Source organism: Vulpes lagopus, chromosome 1 (genome assembly GCF_018345385.1).
Source record: "Vulpes lagopus strain Blue_001 chromosome 1, ASM1834538v1, whole genome shotgun sequence".
In the NCBI taxonomy this organism is placed as follows: Eukaryota; Metazoa; Chordata; class Mammalia; order Carnivora; family Canidae; genus Vulpes; species Vulpes lagopus.
The window spans coordinates 32,099,863-32,126,852 of NC_054824.1; the positions used below are offsets into that span (position 1 = coordinate 32,099,863).

Here is a 26,990-nt window from a genome sequence, read left to right on the forward strand (position 1 = left end):
TAAATACATAAAGATTTGCCTCTGAGATAAACATAAACTAATCTTAAATATAGCAAATTCAGATTTTAATGAGGAGTGGCTGTAGTGTTTCTGATTCAAAGGATACTAAGCTGGGGGTGCCTGGGTGGCTCAGTCAAGCATCCAACTCTTGATCTCAGCTCAGGTCTTGATCTCAGGGTCCTGAGTTCAAGCCTCACATTGTGTTCCATACTGGATGTGAAGCCTACCTAAAAAAAAAAAAAAAAAAAAAAAAAAAAAGACAAAGGATACTAAGCTTTAACTTCTCAGTTAGTTTGAAGGCTCCATCTCCAGTCCAAGCCCAGAGCCCACTCCTCTAAAATGGGCCTTAAATGAACCTGTTGGTTCTTACTCAAAGGTAATTATAAATAGCTTTGTTATAAAGGATCTGAATTCACATTTTGGCCAAGATATGTCTTCAGGCTTTCAGTTGCCTATAGACTAAAGATGTTTTACATCACTGAGCTGGAAACAGATTATTTCTCTCTAGAGAACCAAGGCTATAGGTCATTATAGTAGTACAGTTCACCTTCTGCTTTCATTTAAAATTGCTCAGAGACCTAACAAACAAGTACTATTCTGTTGATATGTTTATGGGCATATCTGAAAGCAATAATGAGGCTTTAAAAGTCTATCAATCTCAATCTACCTTTTATTAATTTTTTTAAAACATCCTTTTTTTTTTTTTTTTTTTAAAAGGAGCTCTTCTTTATTTATGATAGTCACACAGAGAGAGAGAGAGAGGGGCAGAGACACAGGCAGAGGGAGAAGCAGGCTCCATGCACCAGGAGCCCGACGTGGGATTCGATCCTGGGTCTCCAGGATCGCACCCTGGGCCAAAGGCAGGCGCTAAGCCGCTGCGCCACCCAGGGATCCCTAAAACATCCTTTTTATTTCATTATTTAAAAAAATTTTTAAGTAATCTCTATGCCTCATGTGGGGTTGAACTTAGGGCCCCCACCAAGATCAAGAGTCACATGCTTTTCTGACTGAGGCAGCCAGACACACTTATTAAAAACCTGTTGAAACAATTAAATGTACCATGCATGTCTTTTTTCTCTGAGAAAAATAGCTTGAAAAATAATATATGCAGCACTTTTTTATTATGGCATACATAAGCCACTGGGGTACTCCATTTGGAAACTTGCCTACTTTGAAAGTCCTTTGCATTTGAGGAACACGCATTTTTATTTATATGCTAAAAGCCAGAGTCTAAAGTTTAAAAAGACCTAACATGATCTGAAATCTTTTTCATTATTTCTACTTTACAGTTTTTATTCCTCATCTGTACTCAAGATTAGTTAGAAAATAATGTGGATTCATTTATTTTATGTTCAGATGGTTTATTGCCTATTAAAGTTTTCAGTATCTTGTAATTTTGTTTTTCTGAAGCATTTTTTGGAGCACAGCTGAATTCCTTCATCCACGTGATTATGTACTCATACTATGGGTTAACTGCATTTGGCCCGTGGATTCAGAAGTATCTTTGGTGGAAACGATACTTAACCATGTTGCAGCTGGTGAGTTAAATTCTTCTGAACTTTCTTCTGGTGAAACACTGAAAATATTTGAACTGACTAATTCTGAAGAGCTAAGTTATCCAGGACAATTTTCTGTTACAAATTTGGCTTTCTCTGTGCTGCAGCTGTGAGAGTTGAGGCTGCTTGGCTCTTGGAGTTTCTTGTTCATAGACCTAGTTGTCACTGCTACTAACCTTTTTAATGTTCTTAAAAGACTAAAAATAGCTCTTATCTCTCTAAAAGAAATGTTCTTTAAAAATATCTGTGAAAAAAAATATCTGTGAAATGGATGAGAAAAGATCTAAGCATAACCATAAAGTACATAGACTTATATATGACAGAAAAATAATATAGGTTCTTTCTCAGGTGATTTTTTTTTTTAACAAGATGTTATTATTACCTCTCTTCATCCTGCTCTTGGTTGAATTTTGTTTTCTGTTCCATTTTTTAGTCCTTGCTAACAGATCCTCTACATTTAGGATATAAAAATTGAAGAGAAGGCACAGAACCAAGGAAGGGTTGGGGTGAAGGAAGAGAACAAAGACAAGAGAACTCCTCTTACTGTCTAACACATAGTTCTTAGAGAGCAGAGCTAGGTATTTTCAAAGGCTAGCCTTTAGAGCAGACAATTTTCAGCACATATTCCTAGGAGGACTTCTTGTAGCATCTGGGTACCTCAGTGAAACATTCAAAGCAAGGTGTTAGTCCAGTAATCAAACTGGAAATCCCAAGCCAACCTGGCAGCTGTTCTTCAAGCCTTGGAATTTATTATAATTTGCTGTAATCATAGCATGTGTACAATTTATCAGTGGAATCACATTTGGAAATATTATTCGTCTCTGCTTTAAGTTGCTAAACAGCTGGCTGGCTGAACAGGAAACACAACTTTTGGGGAATGCTGGGTGTGAAAGATTCATTTGTAACTAAAATGCTACAGGAAGCTTCCTCCAGTTTTTGTGTAAGCTGTTTATATAGTTTGTGTAATTCAGTTTCCTCAGTAATTAGTAAATGGTCACAAGAAAATGAAGAGAGGACAAAAGTCATCTGAACTCTTTATATCTACTTTGTCAGAGTCCTCACCCGAGTCTTCTTGAGTGATGCCATACTTAATCACACCTATATGCATAAGCTTTTTTTGATGATTTAGGTTCTGAGAACCATTGTGAAATCAAAAGTTCTTAAAACCTGCATTTTGCCATGGAGAGTTTAAAGTTTTTCAGTCTAATATAAATTTGGGGCTCACATGGAATAAATTATTTTAATAATTTTTAATATACTAGTTAATATGGGTAAGACTATACTTAAAAGAGAAACCACAATTGCCCATTCCAAATAGGATGTTAATTTTGTGAAGAGTAGAGTATCTCCAAGCCATAAGTTTTCACAATAGTTAATCATGTAAGTGAATCTTGTAAAAATTTAACCCTTGTTAACACGTGGAATTTGTAATTCTTATATTGAGAACTATTCATTTGATATGTTGGAATTTCTACTGATTTGTCTTATCTGAATTACAAAGCATCTTAATTTTTTCTTCTTTTAAAAACTTTTAAAGTAGAAAGTGAGTTTTTCTTTTTGCACTTATTATCAAATATCTACTAAATTTTACCAAAAAATCTAAATTTGTAAAGAATAATGTTAATTCATTTAGAGAGAGAGTACACACATGTGCACACATGGAGTGAGGGAGGGACAGAGGGAGAGCAAGAGGGAGAGAATCTCAAGCAGACCCTGCTGACCATGGAACCCAGTGTGGGGCTCAATCCCATGACCTTCGAGATCATGATCTGAGCTAAAATCAAGAGTCAGATGTTTAACTGAGCCACTCAGGCACAACAAGGAGAATGTTAATTCAAATGCAGATTTACCTGTGTGCTATTTTATAAGAAATAAATAATGATAGGTTCACTTTTAAAAGTATATGTACCATCTTGCTGACAGTTTCATGAAAAGAAATCAGTCTAAAATTTGGGAGGAAAAAAAATCTAAAATAATATATGGTACTATTATTTCATTCTCTTAGGCCATTGATAACTCCCTATCATTAAACATTATTCAACATTATCCAACAAATTATTCATTGAATCCAGACCCTGTGCTAAGGACTCGGGAATCTTCAGAGAGCAACACAGAACCCTACCCTCTGAAGTTATATACTAGTGGAAAGATGGACAATGAAGAAGTTAAGAATTACAGATAATTGTAATTGTTAAAAAGAAAAAAACCCACATAAAACGAAAGCCCTCATTAATAGGGTTGAGAGGCCAGCCGGATGGAGGTCCTTTGTCCTAGCTGGAAGGAAGCTCTTGCTGAGGGGATGACATCTGAACTGCAGCCTGATGAGAGGGAGCTATAATCAGGCATGAAAGCCAAAGAGCTATTGAAACTTTGGACACTGTGGCAAGATTTGGGCCTATCTTAGCTAAATAGAAGATTCTGGTGAAGTTACTCACTGTTCACAGTAAACGTATCCTACATTGTTTTGTTTTTCAGGTTCAGTTCCACGTGACCATTGGGCACACGGCGCTGTCTCTTTACACTGATTGCCCCTTCCCAAAATGGATGCACTGGGCTCTCATCGCCTATGCAATCAGCTTCATATTTCTCTTTCTTAACTTCTATGTTCGGACATACAAAGAGCCTAAGAAAGCAAAAACTGGAAAAACAGCTGTGAATGGTATTTCAGCAAATGGTGTGAGCAAATCAGAGAAACAACTAGTGATAGAAAATGGAAAAAAGCAGAAAAATGGAAAAGCGAAAGGAGAGTAAATTGAACTGGGCCTTAACTGTTGTTGACAGTGAGGAAGCTCCCATTTCATATAAAATTTCAGGGAAAACAAGCAAATGAGGGTTTTGGGGGTGGGGAGAAAAAGGCAAATGTGCTCTATGTCTTAGTAACCTTTAGATAGAGTAAAGTGTTAAATACAATGCCCGGATGTTTTATTTATGAAGTTTTATTTTAAACATTTTTTTTTATTAGCCTTGTTGTCGTCCAGACCAAAGCAATCATTATGTGACTTTGGAGGCTCTCCCTCTGTTCACATCCGTTTGTCTAATGCATGACATTTTTCATGTATCTTATATACAGTCATTCTTCAGTCTGATGATCACAGAAACACAGTATGAATTTTTTGGCTAAATTACTATTACCTACTGATTACAATCAGTTACCTTACATTTTCTAGTCCAAAGCTGGAACTGTAGATACTTTAAAATTTGCACATTTGAATTCATTTGCTGACTGGTATGGTCAAATCTCTCCACCTCTAGTCTGAATATACCCTTTTGGTTGTAATTAAATTTAAAGAATCTGATGATCTCTGTAGACTCTTAGAGGCTTGATGATGATGGTGTTGGTGAAAATAAGAATTACAGTAAAATCCTGTCTAGAGACCCAAAGGTCACCATGACTTGCGGCACAAATCACTGTGGGAAACAATTTTTGATGAAAAGACAGCCTTTCAATACTCCTATTACTATCAGAAGTATATTATGAAAATTAGGATTATTGTCTGATTGGAACATGAAACAACTCATATCTTTATAAGTAACATCAGAAAAGAGTTACATTTATGTGCTGTTAGAAGAGAGTATGTTGATTTTTATCAGGCTTTCCTTGTTTTGATTTGTGGCTGTTACCGATTTTTCATATGTGGAAATATACCTACCTCTTCTGTTGGAAAGAACATTTAAAATTAAATAAATTTTAATTAAAAAATCAAGGAGTCCTCTAATGTAAATTTTACTATTAGCTTTCGAATCCGCTAGTATTTTTTTTTTGCCTTTTCTTTTTTTTTTTTACAAATAGCATACACCCAACTTTTCTGTGAAACTATCCTTCTCTTTCAATGTGATTAATTTTGGAGTGATATTTTCCTTATAACAAAGTTGCAAGATCTTATTTATTAACTAGATATGAAGTATAAACCCGTTTTGGTGCGATATTCTTGACTCCTTGGTGCTAAAGATCATTAAATTTAGTGTGTGATTGTTACAAGGTGTTAATTATTAAGACACAAAATGAATTAAAGTGAAGAGTAGTCAGAACGAGAAAATGAAGTTTACTATGTGTAAATGGAGTGTTTCATGTAATATAAATGAACAACTGGAAATACACTAGGAAAGAGAACTTGTACATTGTTTTATTACATTGGTTAAATTGTTAGGAGATGTTGACCAGGGATCATTATAGAGAAAGAAAATGTGACAACAACAAAAAAAGCATGAATATTTCTAAGTATCTCAACATGTCAAAACTGCATGTACAGGATGTATGCTGTTTGTGCAGACGAACTATTTTAGAATATTTGTAAACTATAAAATATTTATTGTGCATTAAAATTACACACCTTTTTCCCCAAAGGCATGCAGTCATGAGAAATATAGAATATTTGCAACATTTAAAATAGTTTGGCCTGAGAGGATTCAGCACCTTTGTCTTAGCTGCTCGGTGTGTAATGACTAGAGATTTGTAAATCTTTGTGAACATTCTGTACTGGTTCCCCAGACCTCTTCATTCCCTGCTACCTGATTTTAGCACAATAAATATACAACTGCTGTGGGAAAAATGTTTTTTTTTTTTGTTAATCAGTTTATTACATAAATTATCTGCTAGATGTTTGATTCAGTTAATATTGTAAATTTTTTTTTGCTGCCAATTTCTAATGTAGAAAAGATGTGAAACTAGAACTTAGAGTGTCTAAAATTTCTGGAGAAAAGCTTATTTTTTAATGATGGCATATTTTTACTTTAAAAGGTAGTCATCTTTGGAAGATCTTTTGGATCCAGATATAAAACGTATAATTTTCTTTTAAACTACTCTTCTATTTGTCATTTCAAATGTAAGCTTTAGCAGTTTTTAATGCTGTGGGTTTTTTGGTTCCAAGAATAAAGTGGAAGAGCTCTTGTGATCTTACGTTATGTTAGATCATTCAGCTCTTACTACACTTTTTAAAGTTCATTATCTTGGATGTCTTTAATCTATGATGTATAGCCTGTTCTGATAACTTTCATAATTTCTCCTCAGTCATCACACTGAGTTGCATGCCTCATACCTAAAAATTCGTGGAGGGGAACTACGTCCTTTTTTGGTAAAATTTTGTCACTAACTAAAGAAATGTTTTCATGCACAGAAAATGGAATTTTTAACATACTTGAAATGGCTAGAAATACCTTAGGCAGATGACAGTGCATTTTCCAATAGAATTATGGATGACTGTATCTCTTCTTTTTTCTCTTTTCTGTGTTACTCTTGATTTCATTTTGCTGATGGACACTGATGACTGATTTCACTTTTAGCATTATTAACTTAGTCATTCTCTTTTTTTTCTCTTCACACTTCCTAGGTATTCAAAAGTATTTTCATATGGACTTTTATATTCACATTTTAAAACATGGAGTCTAGTGGTTTCATAGTTTATTAGGAATATTTTAATTTACAGATTTGTTCCATATGTGCAACTCAGTTATCCTCTAAATATGAAAGAGAACCTAGAGGTGATTTTTGCTACACTATCCATCTGATAATACAACAATCCAGGCATTATGTACTGATAATTGGCACCTTTGCGAGAATGCAACATCATACTGAGCTGTCCTGTTCTCTCAGCTCTTGTCTTGTTGTAGCCTAACACTCAGCCAGCTGAATTCCTAACACCGTCTTCTTTATGGAGAAAAAGAGGGCCGTAGATTGTATAGGAGCTCAAGAGGAGTGCTAAGTACAGACCTGGGTGAGGTAGGTCGACTTGGGATCCTGCTGGGTGGTAGATAGGACTAGCAGGGCTGAGATGTTGAGCTACACACACAGGTACTTAAGACCTGCTTCATGAGACTGGTCGCTTGCCTCCTCAGCATGCAAGCAATTTTGACAAGTCACCTTGAAAAGCAAGTCCTTCATAGTGTATTTTAGCTTAATCTTAGGTGTTATTTAGGCAGATGCCATCTGAACCAGAGAAACAGTTATGAAGAGGCAGGGGAATATAAACATTTATTGTTTCAAAACACTACAAGATCATATAAGTATTAGAAGTTGATTTCCCTCATTCTCTCCCAAATTTCCCAATTTCCCTCCTAAATTATTGAGGAAAGGCACAGCTGTGAATTGAAAGGCATACTTTTTTTTTTAAGTTATAAAAATAGGATGTAACATGACTTTACATTTCTGAAGGGGATTCAGAGGTAGAAGTTAATTATAATTGATATATAGAACTACTCAGATGAAGACTGAGATTTTAGAATTTATCAGTAAAAGACCATGTGAGTTATGAAGAAGGTAGTCAATCAGCTGTCTTTAGATCATTATAAGAATTTTAGGTTTGTAAGGGATTATCTGAGATACACCTTGATGTTCTTTTAGACTTATAGCTCTAGGTTTTGCTAGAGAAATTGGAGAAATTAAACTTTTTCTTACCTGTTAAGAAAAAAAGGCCTAGTAATTAAATCTCCTTTTCTTTTTGTCTTTTTCATTTTACCTCATGAAGACATGTTTACATGTCCACATGTGAACAAATTTCCTTCATACTTTCATTCCTTGGAGATCTATCTGGTTTTAAATAGGAATCCCACAGAATTTTTTCTCTTTTTCTCACTCTCATAGGTGAGGTTCTCCCAGGGATTGTGTCCTTAAAGTAGTATCTCCTTTGAGAAAAAAATACATGCTAAAACACATCACTTGATATCTATCTACCTAATTATAATAATCTAATGCAGCTACCAGAAGGTCACATTGTAATTGAACATCTACATAGAGAATATGTCCAAATTAAAAGCCATTTTCAAAACAAAATCTTGGAAAGTATAAATAATTCAGTTATTTCTAAAAAGATAGGGTATTATTGGAAATTATTGGGTATTTTTCAGTTTAAGTACAAGACTATGAAGTGTAAAGAGAATTTGTCAGTCCACATGCATATTCCATATACTCAGTTCCAAGAATCCCTGAATCCCTTTCCTGCAATTTGAGAGAAGCCAGTTAGGTGCTCTTTTCCTCAGCTTTAAGACTTTTCTTTGAATTTGTCTTTGGGAAAAAGCAAAGCACCCAGTTGAAATTCCTTTTTTGTCATCTCTGATGCATCATATTTAAACTGAGTTTCTCCTCCCTGTGAGGAAGCTATCCTAAGAACCAGTCTTTCAAGAATAATGATTACCCAGCTATTTGGTAATGAGAGGGTGGTAGGTTATGAGTCTTGCACAGAAGGTAGAATTATGTTAGTGACACTCACACCTCACCTTTGAAAGTGGCTTGTGTTCTAATTTTGTTAATAAATCTGAGAATCAAATACAATGTTTACATTTTTATAAGCATATTATGCAGTTAGGGTTTATCAGTTGTACGTGCACAGTTGGTTTTAAATATTTTTTAGTTCATTCATCAGAGAAAATTTAATAAAGGTGTTATACATGGTCACAAAAGAACAAATAGCTGCTCTTGAAAGCTGTATTTATTCACCAACATTTAAGTGTTTTCATTACACTTGAATTATTACTGTCAGCCTATGTAAAAGTGGGGTCTGGTATTTTTTCCAGAAAGAAAAGGAGGATGGGAACCTGTGAGGCAAAAAGAGCAGAAAGATGAATTCGGGAAACACATTTCTCATTTCTAATTACAGTTGAGATTTGGAGTTTACATACTAGAGTCTACCCTAAATATTAACTACTTCAGAAAGCCAGCACCATCTGTAGATTAGTGTGCTAGATATTTATTGGTTCTATGAATCCATCTCTATCCCTTCAATATCTCTCCCTTCTTCACTCCTCCAGTGTTAGAGCTTAAAATATAAACTAGAAATTACATTTCTGATTCCCTCACAAATTTAGGTTTTGTCAACATGAGGCACTCATGAAATTTTTGGAAGTCATAAGGGAGGTGGATGCCATCCTTCTGTAGTAATGCAATTATATTAGTGGGCTCCTTACAGATGTAAGTGTTGGCAACAGCTGAATTACGTGATCCACTATCTTGACACTGCTTTTGTAAATGCAGGTAGTGGTAATGGAGACAGTGATCATGGTGGATGTGGTCATACTAATTTGAAGTCAAAGACTAGGGGTGGCCTTCTGACTCATTCCTCCAAGTTACCAGTAATCTAATCTTTTGAATTAAAGCACTCTCTGCTCAAAATACCTGAGTAGTGTCTATTTCATGCAGTGAGCCTTATCTAATTAAGTATTCAGTGCTAAAATTTGATCAGGAAACAAAGATGATATGAAATTGGTTACTGAACTAGTTGAGTTTACAGGCAGTGATAATGACCACTGGGAAATAATGACTACTGTTTTCCATGTAGCAAATAGCTGAATTTTTCACATATGGCCTCATAGAATGAAATCATTGTAAGCAAAGTCTTTGAACAAGTGACAGTTGCATGGTAGTATTATGATGAAAATGAGAAATAAAGAGATTTGAGTGAGATCATTGCTTCTGATTGCCCTGCAGAACTTCAGGGAGAAAAAAAGGGTGATGATCCAAAGTGGGTTGCAGAATTACAACTTACAAGTTCACAACATCGATAGTTTCCTAAGTGAAAGTTGTGGTACTAATTAGGAAAGTAGGGGGAGGGGGAGGACCTGAAGAATTGGAATGAAGATTTAGATTGAGATGAATCTGAGAACCTGAATCTCTAAATCCCATTAAATATTGCTGGCCGACAAAAGCAGTTCTCTTCCCCTGTCAGATGACCTCAGTTCTTTATTGCTCGAGATCCTGTAATGGCTTCAACCAAGGTAGTTACTTTCCAAGGGATACTGATTTTCCTTATACCTGCCATCTACTCTTTTAGTGCCATCAGATCTGTAAAGATAATTAGAACAGAGCATGTCTCAGGAAGACAAGTACAAAATCTACCTTGGGAGGAGATAGCTTGGAATGATAGGATTTGGCTAGTTTTACCTCCAGAAATGTGTAGGAATAGATCTAAGAGTGCTAAGCAAAGAAGGAAGAAACATACCTTTAGATTGGACTGAAATTATTAATATAGGTGCATTTACTAGAAATTCTTAAAGATAAAGCTCAACAGTGAGAGGTAGCTTTAATGACTTGGCAATTGTTTAAAATCTGAAATCACTGGTGGCCAACATTAAAATGAGCTATATGTTAGAAATTCATTGGAATAATGCAAAGCTCAGGGAGTGAGGAATGTTGGCGATGATTTATCATGTGCCATCCACTTGACCACCCCCTCACTATGTTTGAGAAATACATAGGCAAATGTACATTGGTCCTTGAAAAAGTAGTGTCTGTTTTCCGAAGGCTAGGGACTATAGGGGGGGAAAAACTCTTCTCCCACCTGCTTAGGTTAGTGAGTGAGACTTGTGAATTAAACTGACGAAAGACAATAGGAAAAGTTTATAACTTTTATTGATACTAACATTTTTAGTTTTATGTGCATGGGGGCTTCATGGGAAAGAAGAGAAAAACTCGCAGAAGTGGTTAGCCTTATGGATTTAACAAAAGGCAATAAATTGTGGAGAAGTGACTAGACAAGGAAAGAGAGACTGATAAACTGGGGGAAACTGAAGGTATAGGTAAGAGTTATTTCATAAGTTCTGATTATGCAGACTCATCTCAGTGCCCTCACTGTTTCCACTGATAAGGCTTATTCTCCTTTTCTTGATGCAGGAGAGGGGGACAGCTTCACAAATTTATGCCCTGCTGTTAGGCAGAGGGAAGGCTCTTCCTGGGTCTGCTTTACTCAATTGCTTTCAGCTCAAAATAACCTTTATGTCAAAGTAGCATATTTTGGGGTGACATATTCTGATCCTGCTTCAGGATGATGAGGGAGGGAGGGAGGATGCTGTCTCTAAAATGGACCCTCGGACTTCAGTAAGAATGATGGAATTACAGATGACTAGAGGCCAAAGGTCAGTACTTAAATGCCAGAGATAGAGTGGACATGGTTACAGTAATGGGCAGCAGAGTCAGACTGGTTATTAGAATGGATTAGTACATGAGTACGTCTGATGGTGGCTAATTTATTATGATGCCCTTAGGACTGAATTAGATGATTATTTATCATATACCCATTAACTCTTCTGTTTGACTTGAATAGAAATTGGAGAGTCTTAGGGAATAACAGTGGATTAGCATTAACTTAATCATGTAATTCTAAGTTCAGATGTACTCAGTTAACTGAAGCAAATTAACATAATTTTGGCATCTGATATGCAGTGATCAATCTGCTAAATGTTTGCTTCTCCTTTCCAATTAAGAGATTACAGAAGAAGTGTTGTTCATCTGTATTCCTTCATGGTCTTGCCTCAGGACAGTATCAATTATTCAATATTCTTTAATAATCTAGGAACTTCATTTGTCTCATCAAGATAAGACACTGCTTTGGTCCATCATGTTGATTGCATTTGGTGAATAGGAGGTATCAAGTACCATAGATTCCTTGGTAAGGAACATTTATGCCAGAGGTGGGAGGGGATAATATAAATTCAAGGGCCATGACATCAATAAAGTTTTTGGTAGTCCTGTGATCTATAGAAAATTAAGACTTCTGCTCCTCAGTGAAAGATGATCACTACACCTATCACTGTTAAATAAATGAATTTCTTAGACTAGTAAATCTCATTGGACTTTTGAAACAACATATATACATTTCAGGATACTGCTGTTATACACTTTTCAGGTAACCCAGAAGGCTGTCAGTTCTGAATAGGGCCAGAGTAAGAGAAGGCTTTGTTACCACTATCGACTGCAGTGCAAGGTATTCTGCATATGAGCCTTAGGATCCAATAGATCAAATGGTGCTTGAAATGTCTGACAGCAATCTTCTAGGGGCCTCTGGCAAATCTTGATTTAGAATTACAGTTTAGGGCAAAGCCATGACCTATTCTCCAGATAACTATTCTTTTAAGAAACAGATCCTGGGTTGCTACTGGACTATGGTAGAAATTTTCGTATCTGAGCACAGAGCATCGAATGATCATGTAAGCTAAGCTGCCTGTCACGGACTAGGTGTTATCTGATCCACCATCTAATAAACCAGGGCATGTACAGCAGCACTCTTTCATCAAATGGAAGGTTATGAAGGTATAGGTAAGTGGCATGACCAGTGCCTCATGACCATTGCATCACTCCTGATGCTTTGTCACTTCTCCCTAAATCTACTTGTTTGACCTCTTGAAAGTTGCTACGAAATGTGGGCTAATTGTGTTTGCACACCTCTGATACATTTTGCCTTGTTTTGTGTCCTAGGATAGTGACCCATGTGGACACCATCACCTCGTCTTCCTTACCAGCTGGTTTCCAGTTGGGTGCAATCAATAGAAGATCAACAGGTAGATGGATAGAGTAGGTAGGATTATCTCTTCTATGCTCTCTCCCTACTCCAGTGTTCTATCTCTGACTCTAGCTATTTCCCTCTACAAACATAGCCCCTATCATAGTTTAAATTCTCATTGAGCTCCAGGATCATTGTTTCTTCTCTTGTTTCTGGGTACACAACATCCTTTGTTCCTTTAACCTTGCCTATACTTCTATAAGCAATTCTTCACTGAAGGCATATGGGATAAATTTTAATTTATGTTGGAACCCTGATTAAGAAATTGGAAAAGAAAATAATTGATCCTGGTTTACAAACAATTCCACATATATACAAACACAAACTGGAAATGGGCTGTGCTGGCATTACAGCTTTAGTTAGGAATGGCCCTGGCAGATATGTGGAAGGAAAATGCTCCCATTTAAAGAACTTTGGGCAGCACATCTGGTTTCCCACTTTTCCAGAAGGAAGAATTGCCAGAGTTATAAATATTCATTGGTTTTTGGATAGTTGACAATGGTTTGGCCAGATGTTCAAGGACTTGGAAGAGTTAAAATTGAGGATTGATGACAAGAAGACTGAGTGTGACATTATTTGTGTCCCATGTAAATGCTTACCAAAAGCACCCACTACAGAAGAGGTTCTCAACAGAGGGACAGAATGACCAATTCTATGGATATCAGTTGGCCTCTTTTCCTAGCCACCCCATGTTTGCTTAATGGGCTCATAAACAAAATAAGGTGAAATTTAATGGGCTGGATGGTGGCCCCAAAGATATCAAGGCCTATCCCTGAGACCTATAAAGGTTACCCCATTTCAGAGGGGGGGGGAGGCGTCATTTTAGATGTGATTAAGTTGAGGATCTTGAGGTGAGGCAATAATCCTAGATTATCTAGGGGGTCCCTAATGCATTGTAAGTGTCCTTATAATAGAGAGATGAGAGATACACAGGGAAGGTAATATGAAGATGGAAGCAGTGTTTGGAGTGATACAGGTCAGGAATATTGGCAGCTACTAGGCACTGGAAGAAACAAGGAACAGATAGATACTCCTCTAGAGCCTCCAGAAGAAATATGAAAATTTATGATTTATTCCTTATTATAAAGGATATAAATATGGGATTATTACTGAGCAAGAAGAGAAATGAAGAATATTATATTGTTGGATACACTGAGTAGACTGGATCTTCTCTTTCGGGAGAGAGTGAGCACATTTTTGTTTATGTTCAGGCTAATTGTATTATGCAAGATTGTGAACATGTTGGTTTTGTTCTGGTGCTTGTTTGGAAGTTAAACATGGGTAGAAGATGGTGGATGTTGAGTAGCTACACAGTGGACTGTACCCATTATTGGCTATTGACATGGCATCCATTTACACCCCCTTATCCTCCGCTCTCCCATGTCATGTATCGCAAAGGCTGGAGCGCTAAAAGCCACATTTTCAGACTTCTCTGAAGTTAGAGTCCTGGACCTGGTTTATATTGTGCCAATGAATTGCACTTAAGTGACTGTGTTTTTTGGAGGTAGAAGGCATTCCAGACTCTTCAGATGGGCTTGACATTGATAGCAGCTGGATCCCATATTCCATTATTCATCATCAGCTTCACTAGTGTGGAGCAGCTGTGAGTCATCAGTGGTGGTAGCAATGGCAGCCAGAAGCAGTTTCCTGACCCTGAATCCCAGTCACAGGAATGATTCCTTGGATTACAAAATGTAGTGGTGGCCTCTTGCCTTCTCTTCTTCCAGACTTAAACTATTATGTAAGCACATAATTTCCAATACTAAAATACTTCCTGCTTAAAAAACATGAGTTTCTGTTTCCTGCACAGAATCCTAAGTAGTACAAGTGAGTATTAAGAAATTTCATAAGTACTCAAATTTTAAATAAGTATGATATAAACTACTCTAAGGCCGTAGCAGCAATATAATTATTTATAGCTCTAGCATTCTAAAATGGTCATTCTTCTCTTTGACATGCCTTTTTCCCTTACTGTGCCCAAGTGTGTTGGTAAATAAGTATTGAATCGTTTCTCTATGTTTGAAGGGGTGCCAAATAATTGACCTAACTTGGGCAGCCACATGTCTCAGCACAGCCTTGATTCCTAAACATCTTACGTCTTTTTTGGGGGAGTGGTGGTTCCTGAAGAACCTAAGACAATGTCTTGGATACAGATAATTTGAGAGTTGATTCTGAGAAGCTGGAGTGAGCATGTAAATAAAGCAAGATAGGCACAGAGGAAAAGCCAATAAAGGGTACATGTTAAGTTAGTTACTACTGTCGGTAACTGGAATACAGTTCTGCTGGGAACTCTCTGGTAAGCCATAAAGAAATCTTTGAATTTTCTATCTGGAGGATGGAAGACTGAGGCATCTGTCTCTACATTTCTGTGCCTCATTGGAGAATATTCTCCATACCTGCACTCTCCCCCTGATTTCTAGAATATGCCTATTCTCAGAGTAAGCAGCCCTGAGGCAGAAAACAGAGGAGAGCAACAAAAATAGCTTGAAATGGGACACTGCCTGTTTTCATAGAAATGTCCCTTCTGGAACTGAAGTGAGAGAGAGACTCGAGGGAACATGGTTCTCATATACGTGCTCCTAAAACAAGAATGAGGGATTGAGGTTCTAGCAACAAATGCTTCATCTCTATCTGACTTGACTCTTAAGAAGTCTTCCTTAAAAAAAATTACTCTCTATAGTATAATTTTTAGTATGTATAGTTGTTTATAAATTCATTGTGTAGGCTGTAGAGTTTTTTAAGGGTTGTGCAGGTGGTGTGATAGCAAATTGCTTAGAGAATTTACATAACTCTAATTCATTGCTTGTCACAAGTAAGAATCTGATAGGATTGAATACTTAAAAAATTCCTAAGATATAAATGTACATATATAACAATTAAAAAGTATTCAGAATCTTATAATTTTAAGTCAATAGTCCTTCACGTCATTCCTCTCCATCCTCAATTCTGTTCTCTAGAAGTAACACTTTTTAACTTTCCTGTTTGATTTCTTCTGGTGGTCTTTTATTTGTGTTTCTTTTTTTTTTTAAGATGTATTTATTTATTTGAGAGAGAGAGAGAGAAAGAGAGAGAAAACACATGCAAGCAGGAGAGGGGGAGAGGGAGAGAGAGAGAGGGGGGGGTCTTAAGCAGACCTGCTAAGGGTAGAGCCCAACCTGTGGCTTGATCCACAACCCTGAGATCATGACCTGAGTCAAAACCAAGAGTGTGTCGCTCAACCAACTGAGCCACCCAGGTGCTCCTTACTTCTGTTTCTAAAGATCTATCTTCTGGCAGTCTAATATTTATATTTCTAATTAACAAATGTCTTTCCTAGATTTGCCAACTTGAAGGGATTATATATTGAGTTCCACTGTCATAGATGAGAATTCAGCTCTGTTACACCACACCTGCCTTGTTTAAGTCCTAATGATATACCCCTACTTCTCTTTAAATGAGCTATAGGAAGTGTCTGTGATCTCACATTTTGTAAAATGTGAGTATAACTGCCCTTGTATTTCCTTTCTCTCCACTCCTCCCCAATTTATATTCTGTCTGTATTTTTTTAGCTTCTATTGTCAATAGTGATATTATTTACATTCTTTTTTGTTATGGTAATTAAGTCTCCTATGTTTTGTCTTCAAGATTATTATAAAAGTTGAAAAATCAATAAAATCCATGTGCATTAGACTATGTAAATTCAGTGATCTTCAAAACTAAGTAAAACGGGGATCCCTGGGTGGCGCAGTGGTTTGGCGCCTGCCTTTGGCCCAGGGCTCGATCCTGGAGACCCGGGATCGAATCCCACATCAGGCTCCCGGTGCATGGAGCCTGCTTCTCCCTCCACCTGTGTCTCTGCCTCTCTCTCTCTCTCTCTGTGACTATCATAAATAAATAAATTAAAAAAAAAAAAAAACAAAAAACAAAACTAAGTAAAACTAAGTGATCTTCAAAAACTAAGTGATCTTCAAAACTGTGTCCTGATTAGATTTCCTTTTTTATATAGCTTTGTGTTTTTCTTAGACTTTTGGATTACCTTTTTTTTTTCTCTTTATTTTCCAATGTCTCAAGGATACTATAAAATCTATGGGATCCCCTTTGTCCCTAGCTATCTCACACCTTGAGGTTTGCAGAATGTGTCCTCCCCAGACCTTTTATACAGCAGTCATTCTAGTAATTCCCTTCATGGTTCACAGGGGTTGAAAATGCTGCTTCCTGGCTCTGTATCTTCCCTTCCTTGGTTTAGTCTCTCATTTTTTTTGGATTATATCATTTCCTAAAACAAGCTATGTAAGTGGTATATTTTCTGAGTGCTTACATCCCTCAAATTGTCTATTCATGTGCTTAATAATTCGGCTGAGTGTAGAATTATAGGTTGAATATCAATATTTTTTCCCTTGGAAATTTGGGAAGAAAATACCCATTGTCTTCACATGACTAATGTTGTTTAGGAAAAATTGAATGCCAGTCTGAATTTTATTCCTTTGTTAATAACATGCATTTGTCTGACAGTATTTCTTTACTCTTAGGTTCCTGAAATTCCACAGTGATTTGTCTCTGGGCAGTTATTTTTTTTTTTTCATGTATTCTGTTACATACCTGGAAGTCTCTTAATTTGACAAATACATTTCTTTTCAATAAAGGAACATTCTCTATTATTTCTACAATTCCTTTGCTTCCTTCTTTTTCTGGTGTTTCTAAAGATACTATTATTTGGATGTTATAGCACCTGAATTGATCCTCTGAATCCCTTATGTTTTTGCTACTAGATTTTGCCTTTTATTTCTTCTGCATTCTGGTAGACTTCCTTAATGTTTATTTCAATCTTTCTATTGCACTTTTGTTTCATCAATCACATTTAAAATTTATAAGAATATTTATATTCTGATTATTTATTTTCTCCATAGCATTTATTTTTGTTTTTTAGGTGCAGCATATTCTTGAATATTTCTAACATTCTTAAAATTTTTTTCAAAATTATTTTTGAAAAAAAAACCAAAATTATTTTTGTTCTCTGAACTACCTCTGTTTCCTCTAGGGTCAACTTTTCAGTGTATCTATCTTGGTTTTACTGTTTCAGAGCTATATAATCCATGCTTGCAATTCATATTTGAGCATGACCCAAGACAAAGGCTGATTCAGAATTGTGTGCTCACGTCAGGGTGTGTTGTCTGTTAAACTGTGAGCTGACAAGTACCTGTTACAGTGGGGGCCTCTCAACACCAGAATGAAAGGGAGTGTAATCTAAAGCACCAACACCTGTGCTAACTGCCTTAGTTCTTACCATAATTTTTCTTGTCCAAGATAAGAACTTTGTTTTTTTCAGTGACAGTATAAGAAGTGAAGGTTGGTACTGTAGTGCTATAAATTTTGTGGATGAGAGTGCTAGAAGGAATGGAATTTTTAATTGTGCTCTACACAGGCTTCCCAAACCCCTCTCTTCAACTCAAATTCTCATGCCCAATCTCCATCAGAGTGGTATTTCCGAGGCGTTATGGAAGGAATGTTGGCTCCCTTCTTCACGATAGCCTACTCTGCACGTGACTCAGAAACAGCTTCCTCTATCCTGCCTCGTGCTTCAAAAATTAACCACCCCCTTTCCATCTTACAGAAAATTATTGAAATCTCACCCTTGCTGTGGCCCCTTCATATTCTCCCTGTTGTGGGTTTAGACATTTTACTACTCTTTTATTATCTTTTAAATAGAGCTTTGAGAGGGATGGAAGTAGGTAATAATTATAAAATAGGTACACAGGATTTAAAAAATAGGTAAAATAAATAGGTGAGCCCACTCTACTATCTTGAGTCAGAGGGCTCTTTAATGTTTCTGAAGAAGAAAACATTTTTGAAGACATTCTTAAAGCAAATGGGGATTTTAAAACCGAGTTTTGTCACTGATAAAACCTTGAACAAGTTCTTTAATCTTTCTGTGTCTGTTTGCCATCTGTAAAATGGGGATAATAATGTCTAACTTAGATAGTTAATATATGTAAGAATTAAATAGAAAATGTATAGAAAGTATTTAGTACAGTATGTTGCTCATAGAAATTGCTTCATGTGAATTTCTTACATTTTTCTTGGCACCTCCTAGAAAGTTCATTCACTCTCAGATCTGATAGAATTGTTTTATTTTTATGTCTTAATTTATTTTGTGGCAGTAAGGTGAGGTGGTAGTGGTGGTAATTAGACAGTTTTCAGGGCTGTTATTCTTTCCATAGTTATAAAAAGAAAAAGACTACTGCCCTAGGCTTTCTTCTAATTGGAAGTTATCCACAATCTTTTTATTTTCACCTTCAAAAAAGGTTATTTTTCCCCTCAAAGAAACAAACTAGTCATTACTTATTTAAGACAATTTATGATTTTCTTCTTGTTTTCTATTTATAGCTTAAACCTACTTCTCAAATTGCTTTGCTATATTAGAAGATTATGGAGCCCTTCTTATGATTTGATTGTATTAAACTTTTTAAAGATAACATAATACACTGAGTATATTAACTGTTTAGTAAAGAATTCAGTGCATGGTTATTTGCATAGCATAGCTAATATATTATGATTTATTACAAACCAGTTACAGTGATGCTCTGAATTTAGGGCCCCCTCGAGAAATATTTATAATGAGATTCAAAAATAAAATCTCTAGTGCAGATGGAGACCTTCCAATTAGAGTTATTGGGGTATTAATTGTATCTCTGCTGTCCTGATATTATTGATAGTGGGTTAGTATACTACAATTTGAATTCAGGCAAAGAAAATCACTAAAGGAAATAGCATGATTTATGATCAAGTACTGAAGCATTTTGAAGTTTACTTACTAGGATAATAAACTTGAAGACATTTCTATATTAGCTCCTATTGTTTTATATTAGGAATTAATTTGTGCTTGTTACAAGACAGTGCTGGAATAGCTATGGTTACAATAGCAGGAGAGATAATCAGATTAAGGGCTCATGGTTGGGCACTGTGACAATAATAGAAATTAATGACTTTAAATCCAGAGGGGCCTGCCATGGATCCATGGATTAAGAAACATTATTAATACCATGCCCATCCCTGTATACATCTATAAATCTCCTACAGTTTGAACGTAAGTGTAATTATGAATAAAGCTCCTATAAAATCCATACATAGGGTTTTGTGTAGACATAAGTTTTCAGATCCTTGGTAAATACTCAAGAGCAAACTGCTGGATCATGTGGTAGGAGAATTTTGGCTTTTGTAAGAAATCACCAAACTGTCTTCCAAAGAGGCTGTACTTAATTTTGCACTCCCTCAGCAATGAATGAGAGTTCCTGTTGCTCCACATCCTAGGGTTTGCCGGCATTTGGTGTTGCCAGGCAAATAGGTGTGTAGTGGTATTTCAAAGTTGTTTTAATTTGCAATTCCCTAATGACATATGATGGGAGCATCTTTTCATATCCTTATATGCTATCTATACATCTTCTTTGGTGAGGTGTCTGTTCAGGTTTTTTGCTCATTTCAAAAATCGAGTTATTTTCTTATTGTGGTTTTAGGAATGCTTTGTATATTTTGGGAAGCAGTTCCTTATCAGATGTTTCCTTTGCAAATATTTTCTCTTATTCTGTGACTTGTCTTCTTGCTGTCTTGATAAGTCCTAGTTTTTGGATTAAGTAATTTATCATTCTTAAGGGGATACAGCTGGTGTAAATATATTCCAAAGTTATATAATTCTTGCTTTTTAGAGACAAATTGTGATTTTATAAATATATTGTCATATCAACCATAAACTATTAATAAAGCACTACCATTTGGTTCTTTGAATAATCAGTCACAGACATTTAAAATTATGTTCCTCATTTATTCAGTTAGTTTTATGTAGATATTATTATGTATTTATTTATTTATTTATTTATTTTTTATTATTTATTTATTTTATTTATTTATTATTTATTATGTATTTATGTATTTATTTATGTATTTATGTATTATTTATGTATTTATTATGTATTTATGTAGATATTATTATGTATTATGTAGATATTATTAATCGAATATATATATATATATGTATATATATATATATATATATTGCCATCAGTATGGTTAAGGAAAGGGGACAGAAGAATTCTTTTTTTCCAGTGAGAAATTGAGGTAGTTTAGCTCACCTCATGTTTCATTTTTGTGTTAAAAATTCATGTCTGTTTTCCCACTTTTCTATCATAACTGAGTGGTCATGGTTTTGATGAGGATTCAATGAGATGTTGCTTAAAAAGCATGTAGCCTAGGGTTTGGCACATATTAAATGCTCAACAAATAGTATTATCATAGAGTTTCCATAATATTTTTGCTATAATAGTAATCTTTATTATTACTGTCATATAATTATAAATCTGCATAATAATTATTTTTATTTCATTTTGATTTATATTTATCAAAATAAATATACTTGGGATAAACATAAATAAATATCAACATAAATAAACTTGGGGAGTAGTGCTCATCTGCTGTAGAATTCACAGCACCATGTGGCCAGCTCAGTTCAGGAAAGGGATTGCCTTCAAAATACCCTGGACTGGGAGCCTATTTTTAGGCAGCAGATTCAGGGACAACTGATAGGCATATCATATGCAACTGGAAGAAAGTTTTTTTTAAATTTATTTATTTATTCATGAGAGAGAGAGAGAGAGAGAGAGAGAGAGAGAGGCAGAGACACAGGCAGAGGGATAAGCAGGCTCCATGCAGGGAACCTGACGTGGGACTTGATCCTGGGTCTCCAGGATCAGGCCCTGGGCTGAAGGCCGTGCTAAACCACTGAGCCACCCGGGCTGCCTTGGAAGAAAGTTTTGATTTTTCTATTCATGGAATTACATAAAGTAGGGCACCATGACCTAAGGGGACTTCTTACCATTGTGGGTGCACAATGTTAACTATTTTCTAGTAAGGGGAAAGGGACAATAGTAACATGGAGAAGAGTAAAAAAAAAAAAAAAGCAGATATGCATGTCATTAATATTTTTCTCATAGATTTATTAACTAGTATAAATTAATATATTGTTTTGATCTTTGAAACTTTCATTTACATAAAGAAAATTTTAATCTGAAAGTTTTACATATATATCTGAATTATATATATATAATATTATGAATTATATATATATATTATATTATGAATTATATATATATATATATATATAAATATTATGGTGTAAGTGCTTCCTTAGATACCTAGACCTGGCTATGGGATTATATTATCACCTGAAATTAACTATCTTTCAAAGACTTAATTTTAAGCATCTTCAGAGATGATTAAAATTACAATTTATAAAAGTTTTAAAGGCTGTTTAAAGGTTAAAATTGCAACAATTTATGCAACCTTTACCCCTTCATATTCAGATTTAAGTCAGAGATTTCCTAATCACAACCATAATTTATGTAAACATTTGGAGAGGGGCAACAATGTAATTCTGGAAACATTTTTTGTCAAGACATAATGTGCTTATGTCAGAACCTGTAATATAAAGAGAGCATTGCCTATCATTTCTATGGTAATTTTACTTTATATTCTTACATTACTGTTGAATATACTCATTTCATAAATACTTAACAGATTCTTTTTTTAAAAAAATTCTATGTACCAATAATTGTGCTAGACTGAGAGAGATAATAATATACATATCAAGCTTATAAAGAAGTCAATGACTTGTGGAGAAGATGGGCAAAGAAACAAATAATTATATTATAAAAGGTGCTAAAATAGAGGTCTAGACAAAGATAAGAGTTTTAACCACTTCAGAAAAGCACATTTCTAATTTGTAAAGAGCTTTTTGGAATAATATTTTCATGCCTAGACGAACAGATTTCCATTTAACATTTATGGTAGCCAATGCAGTCTTACATGTCACATTATAATGGAAGATGTTGATGCAATGTTAATGAAACGTACTACTTTTCTATAAATTAATTGAAGAATTCATTGAAATGTGTTAATGGAAACATGAATCTGGGAAGATATTTAATTTAAAAATCACCTTATTTGACTATGTATAAAAAAAATCAGAGTACAAATCAGAAAAATTTGACCAAGCTCTTCAGCCAGCCAGATTCTAAGAACCCTCCTTCCTAGTCTGTACTGTCACCTTTAATAATTAGAGGCCATTACTACATGTGAGGGAGGTTAAATAAAATAAACTCAAAGAAGTAATTTGTCAGCTTGTTTCATATCTACTGGAAATGAGATTATTGTTCAATATAAAAAGATGGTGCAATTTAAAAAAAGAACCTTTAAAACTAGTACAGTGGATTTTTATTACAAATTTCTAGAGTTAATGTTGTAGAAATAAAGATTGCTGATATGGTGCTGAAGAATGCCCTATATTTTAATCCATTCCTTTGATATGTAGTTGTGGAAAATGGCAACTGCTAACATATCACTAGAGTGTACATAATAAATGCTTGGGAACATTAAGGAGAATTTTAAACTTGTCAAAAATAAGAGCTAGTTGAGACCAGGTTGAACCAGGTCATTTTGTAATTATTAATTTATGCAATAGTAACTAACCAGGTGTTTATTATCCATAAAGGATGATGATGGAGTTTGCCTTACTAAGCAAGTTTGGATTAATTGCTACTAGTTTAAGTTGGTACTATGGGAACACTCCCTGGGCATGGTGATATTACACAATGCACTAAACGTTTATATAAGTAGTCTCCCAGTTTTTGTGGAGCTGTTTTCCAAAATTTGTGGATCATTCATCTGTCTGGCACTCCAGCTAAAAGTGTGATATGTAGGTATTAAACCTCAGGTCTACCCACAGGGGCTATTTAAAGTTCATCTGGAATAAAAAGTTGTACTTAAAACTTAACCATCAAGTGAATCAATAGTATTTATCTAGGGGGAAGTGTTCAGAGCTCTAACTTGAGGTGCCAATTCCATAGCTGACATTCTCATCCCAGTGGAAGCAGGAATCGATTGAGTTGCACGCCATTGCTGACAGCTCCAACAGCTTAGAGCAGGACCACCAAAGATCAAGGCCTGGCTAGGTATGGGGCACAAAAGGCGGGAGGAAACAGGCCGATGGGAGATAAAGATCCCATCCAATTATAAGCCTCCTATCAAATGGTGAGTTCTTTGAGGGCTGAGCAGTATCTTATTTGTCTTTGAATAGATGTTGCAAGCCTCAGAGTTTGGCATAAGCAGGTATTTAAAAGTGGCTGCTGTGATTTGTCTAGTAGTGGCTAAAGTCATTAATATATAATATATAATTTGCCTCAGGAGTAAACTGATAACTTAAACTGCATCCATGAACCAAAAGAAGATAGGTATCACATTTTTAGAAATCTTTGGAAATAAAATCAGCATTCCCTCAAACAATCAATAGTAAACATAATACTGCTAATGATTGAATACCTGCCTTGGCCCTCTCACAACTGCCTCTCAACCCTGTCTATCCCAGCAATTTCAAATTATCTCCATAACTTATTAACATTTTATTTTATAAATATTCTCAATTAAATACGAATTTCTTTCATCTGAATGATAAAAATTTCATCTGAATTTCTTTCAGATCAATACATATTTATTGTGCATCTCCTTGGTATAAAATGCTGTTCTAGGGAATAGGTATGTTCAGCCAATGAGACTCAAAAGTACTAATTTAGTTAGTATGTTTGACTTCAAATAATTTTAGCCCTTTTTCTCTACTGATCCCAACTTTAAGATGTTGCTATTTTGTTTGTTATGCATTTTTTGCATTAATTCTGATTTTTAAAAATATTGCATTATAATATTAATCTAGATTACTGATTTTTTTATATCCTCTTAAATTTTGTGCCTACAGCAAAGGCTTCACTTCCTTCACTCTAGACCTGTCCCCATCTATTCCAATTACTGTAATAATCCTTGTTCAACCCATTTACATTGGTTAGTTTTGGAATCTATCCCTTGAATTACTTTTAAATTTTCTGAGCTTTAGATTAGAGAAGATATTTCGGAAACAAAAAACGAAGAAATTGGAGTTTGTATTTTCAACTATTGGAACTTAGAGTGGAAGGACCCGACTTCTAAGTTGTTACGCACTGATAAGCCATGAGATGTAGCTACCTGGAATACGGGATTGGTTGCTAAGAGCGTGGCTGCTGTCTTGGCTTCACCCTTCAGAGTCCATGAGCCACTGAGCATGTCAGCATTGACCTGTGTCCTCACTCCTAAAATGAAGGTAATACAAACTACGTTGCCTATTCCCTAGAATTGCTACAAAGATCTAATGAGAGCAGGTGTGTGAAAGACTTTTAAAACTGTAGAAGTATGAAAGAGCTTTGCAAACTGTACAGCACTTATTGAGTAGGTCAGCTGGAGACAGTGTCAAAGGAAATGGAGAACTAGAGTCACAGAATGTTGTCCATAAGCCAGGCCAGCCCTCTCCTCCTGCCAGTGAGGAAAGTGAGGCAGAGGAACTTGTGCCTCTCACCCACCTCAGACAGATCAATAGTGGCAACTGTGGAGCAGGATACAGGCCTCCTGAGAGTAGACCAGGTCCTGGACTCTTTCTCTTACTTAATTATGATCTCAAAGACATCGGATTAAGGATAGAATCAGGACAAGTCCTTCTAGAAAAGGAGGGGCAGACTCATGTCCTCAGAGGAAAATCATATGTGCATAGGGAGAAAGGGAAGAGATGGGAAACTGAGAGGATCAGTTTCTGAGGTGTGGATAATTTTTGACTGGGATGGGCAATACTGGCGTTTCCAGGCTCCTATCATGAGGTGTGGCCACACAGGTGAACCACAATGAGTTACAGTGACCAGGTTTTTCAGTTCTGGTTGGTTTGCCTGTGGTACACAGTCACTAGCTTAACAAAGAGGCAAAGATGAAAACAGGAAAACCATGATGTAAGAATTAGTCATTTATGTTTACATGTAAACAGTTTTTGAGAAAACATTTACATTAAAATGATCTGACTCTTATATAATAGAATTTACCTTAGAAACTAAAGAAAAGCACCTGGAAAAAGGTGCTTTTTGTTGTTGTTGTTTTTTTGTTAATAAACAAAATCTCTTCTAGTGAAATTCAAAATTTTGCTAAGCTCCACCCAATTCTTCATTGCTGCACCTGTCAACCCAGTCATTAACTTTTACCTAGTACAACACGTGCTTTAATAGCATAACAAGGTGAGAGAGTTTTTATTGTCGTTAGTCTCAAATGGAAAAAAAAATTATGAAAGAGTAAGAGAATCTAAATTTGATTTAATTATCATGACTTGCAGCACACACCTGGTTTAAAAATTAAAGATAAATGGCATCATAACTCTAGTGTGAGTAATGATTTTTAAGGCAACAAAATTATCTGTATCTTCTCAATGTCATTCCTAAAATATCATTATTCCTTGAAAGTATGTATAACATGCTGAAAAGCACTCAAGCTATTTTTTGGTTAGTGTAAACACTTAGCTTGTTTCTGCTGGACTCCACCCAAAAGACAAATTCTAGTGACCTGTTTGAAATAATTATGCTAAGCCTCCAGCAAAATTACTACATCACATTAGCAATGTCGTATTTCCTAAAGCCTGGCTACTCCTTGTGAAAATATTAGGAATCCTACATGGATTGTTTTGTCACAGATTAATAGCCACTATTCTTCATTCCTGGAAAGGGTGGGTCTGCCCCATTTGAAGGGAAGTGTTAGTTAGGATCTACTCCTGTGCCGAATGGATCATATGCTCTCCAAAATTTAAAAGAAGGGATATGTACCTCTTTTGCAGTCTTAAGATGGGTATTTTTTTAAGGTGATGATATTGCAGGAAACACACATAAGACTATTTTAATAGTATCTGCTCTCTAGGCAGGGGGGTTCGCATGGTTGCCATGGTCCTACATAGTGTATGGATAGAGGACCCCCAGTCTAACAGATGGCCTTCTCCTCTTCTGAAAACTTGGGAATCTGATGTAAGAAAACTGTCAATCTGTGGAAGAAATATTTAAGCATAATACAATGTTGCTGATGGCAGTAATTCTTAGATACCAGAATTAGGGGGAAAAAGAAGAAAGGAAGAGCAAACTAGATGCAATTGGGAGATAATCTATGATTCTGTTTTTTGCCTGGTTATCCAATCCAATACTGAGCTCAAATTTCATTTAGAAGAAGTACTTAGCTTTTCCATTCATATGGAATAGGAAGTATAAAGTGTTATCCCATAGGAAAAATATGTAATCACACCTCCTATGACTTCCACCTTGTC

General features: G+C 35.6%; 1 protein-coding gene across 1 annotated transcript in view; it reads left to right on the forward strand.

Annotated features, from left to right (window-relative positions):
* Window positions 1-6,106, forward strand: part of ELOVL4 (ELOVL fatty acid elongase 4) — a 31,373-nt gene extending 25,267 nt beyond the window's left edge. The window contains exons 5-6 of the mRNA XM_041725605.1: window positions 1,411-1,538; window positions 4,032-6,106. Coding sequence (XP_041581539.1) covers window positions 1,411-1,538; window positions 4,032-4,307 — 404 coding nt within the window. The 3' untranslated portion in view covers window positions 4,308-6,106. The remainder of the gene's footprint in view (window positions 1-1,410; window positions 1,539-4,031) is intronic.
* The last annotated feature ends 20,884 nt before the right edge of the window (window positions 6,107-26,990 follow it).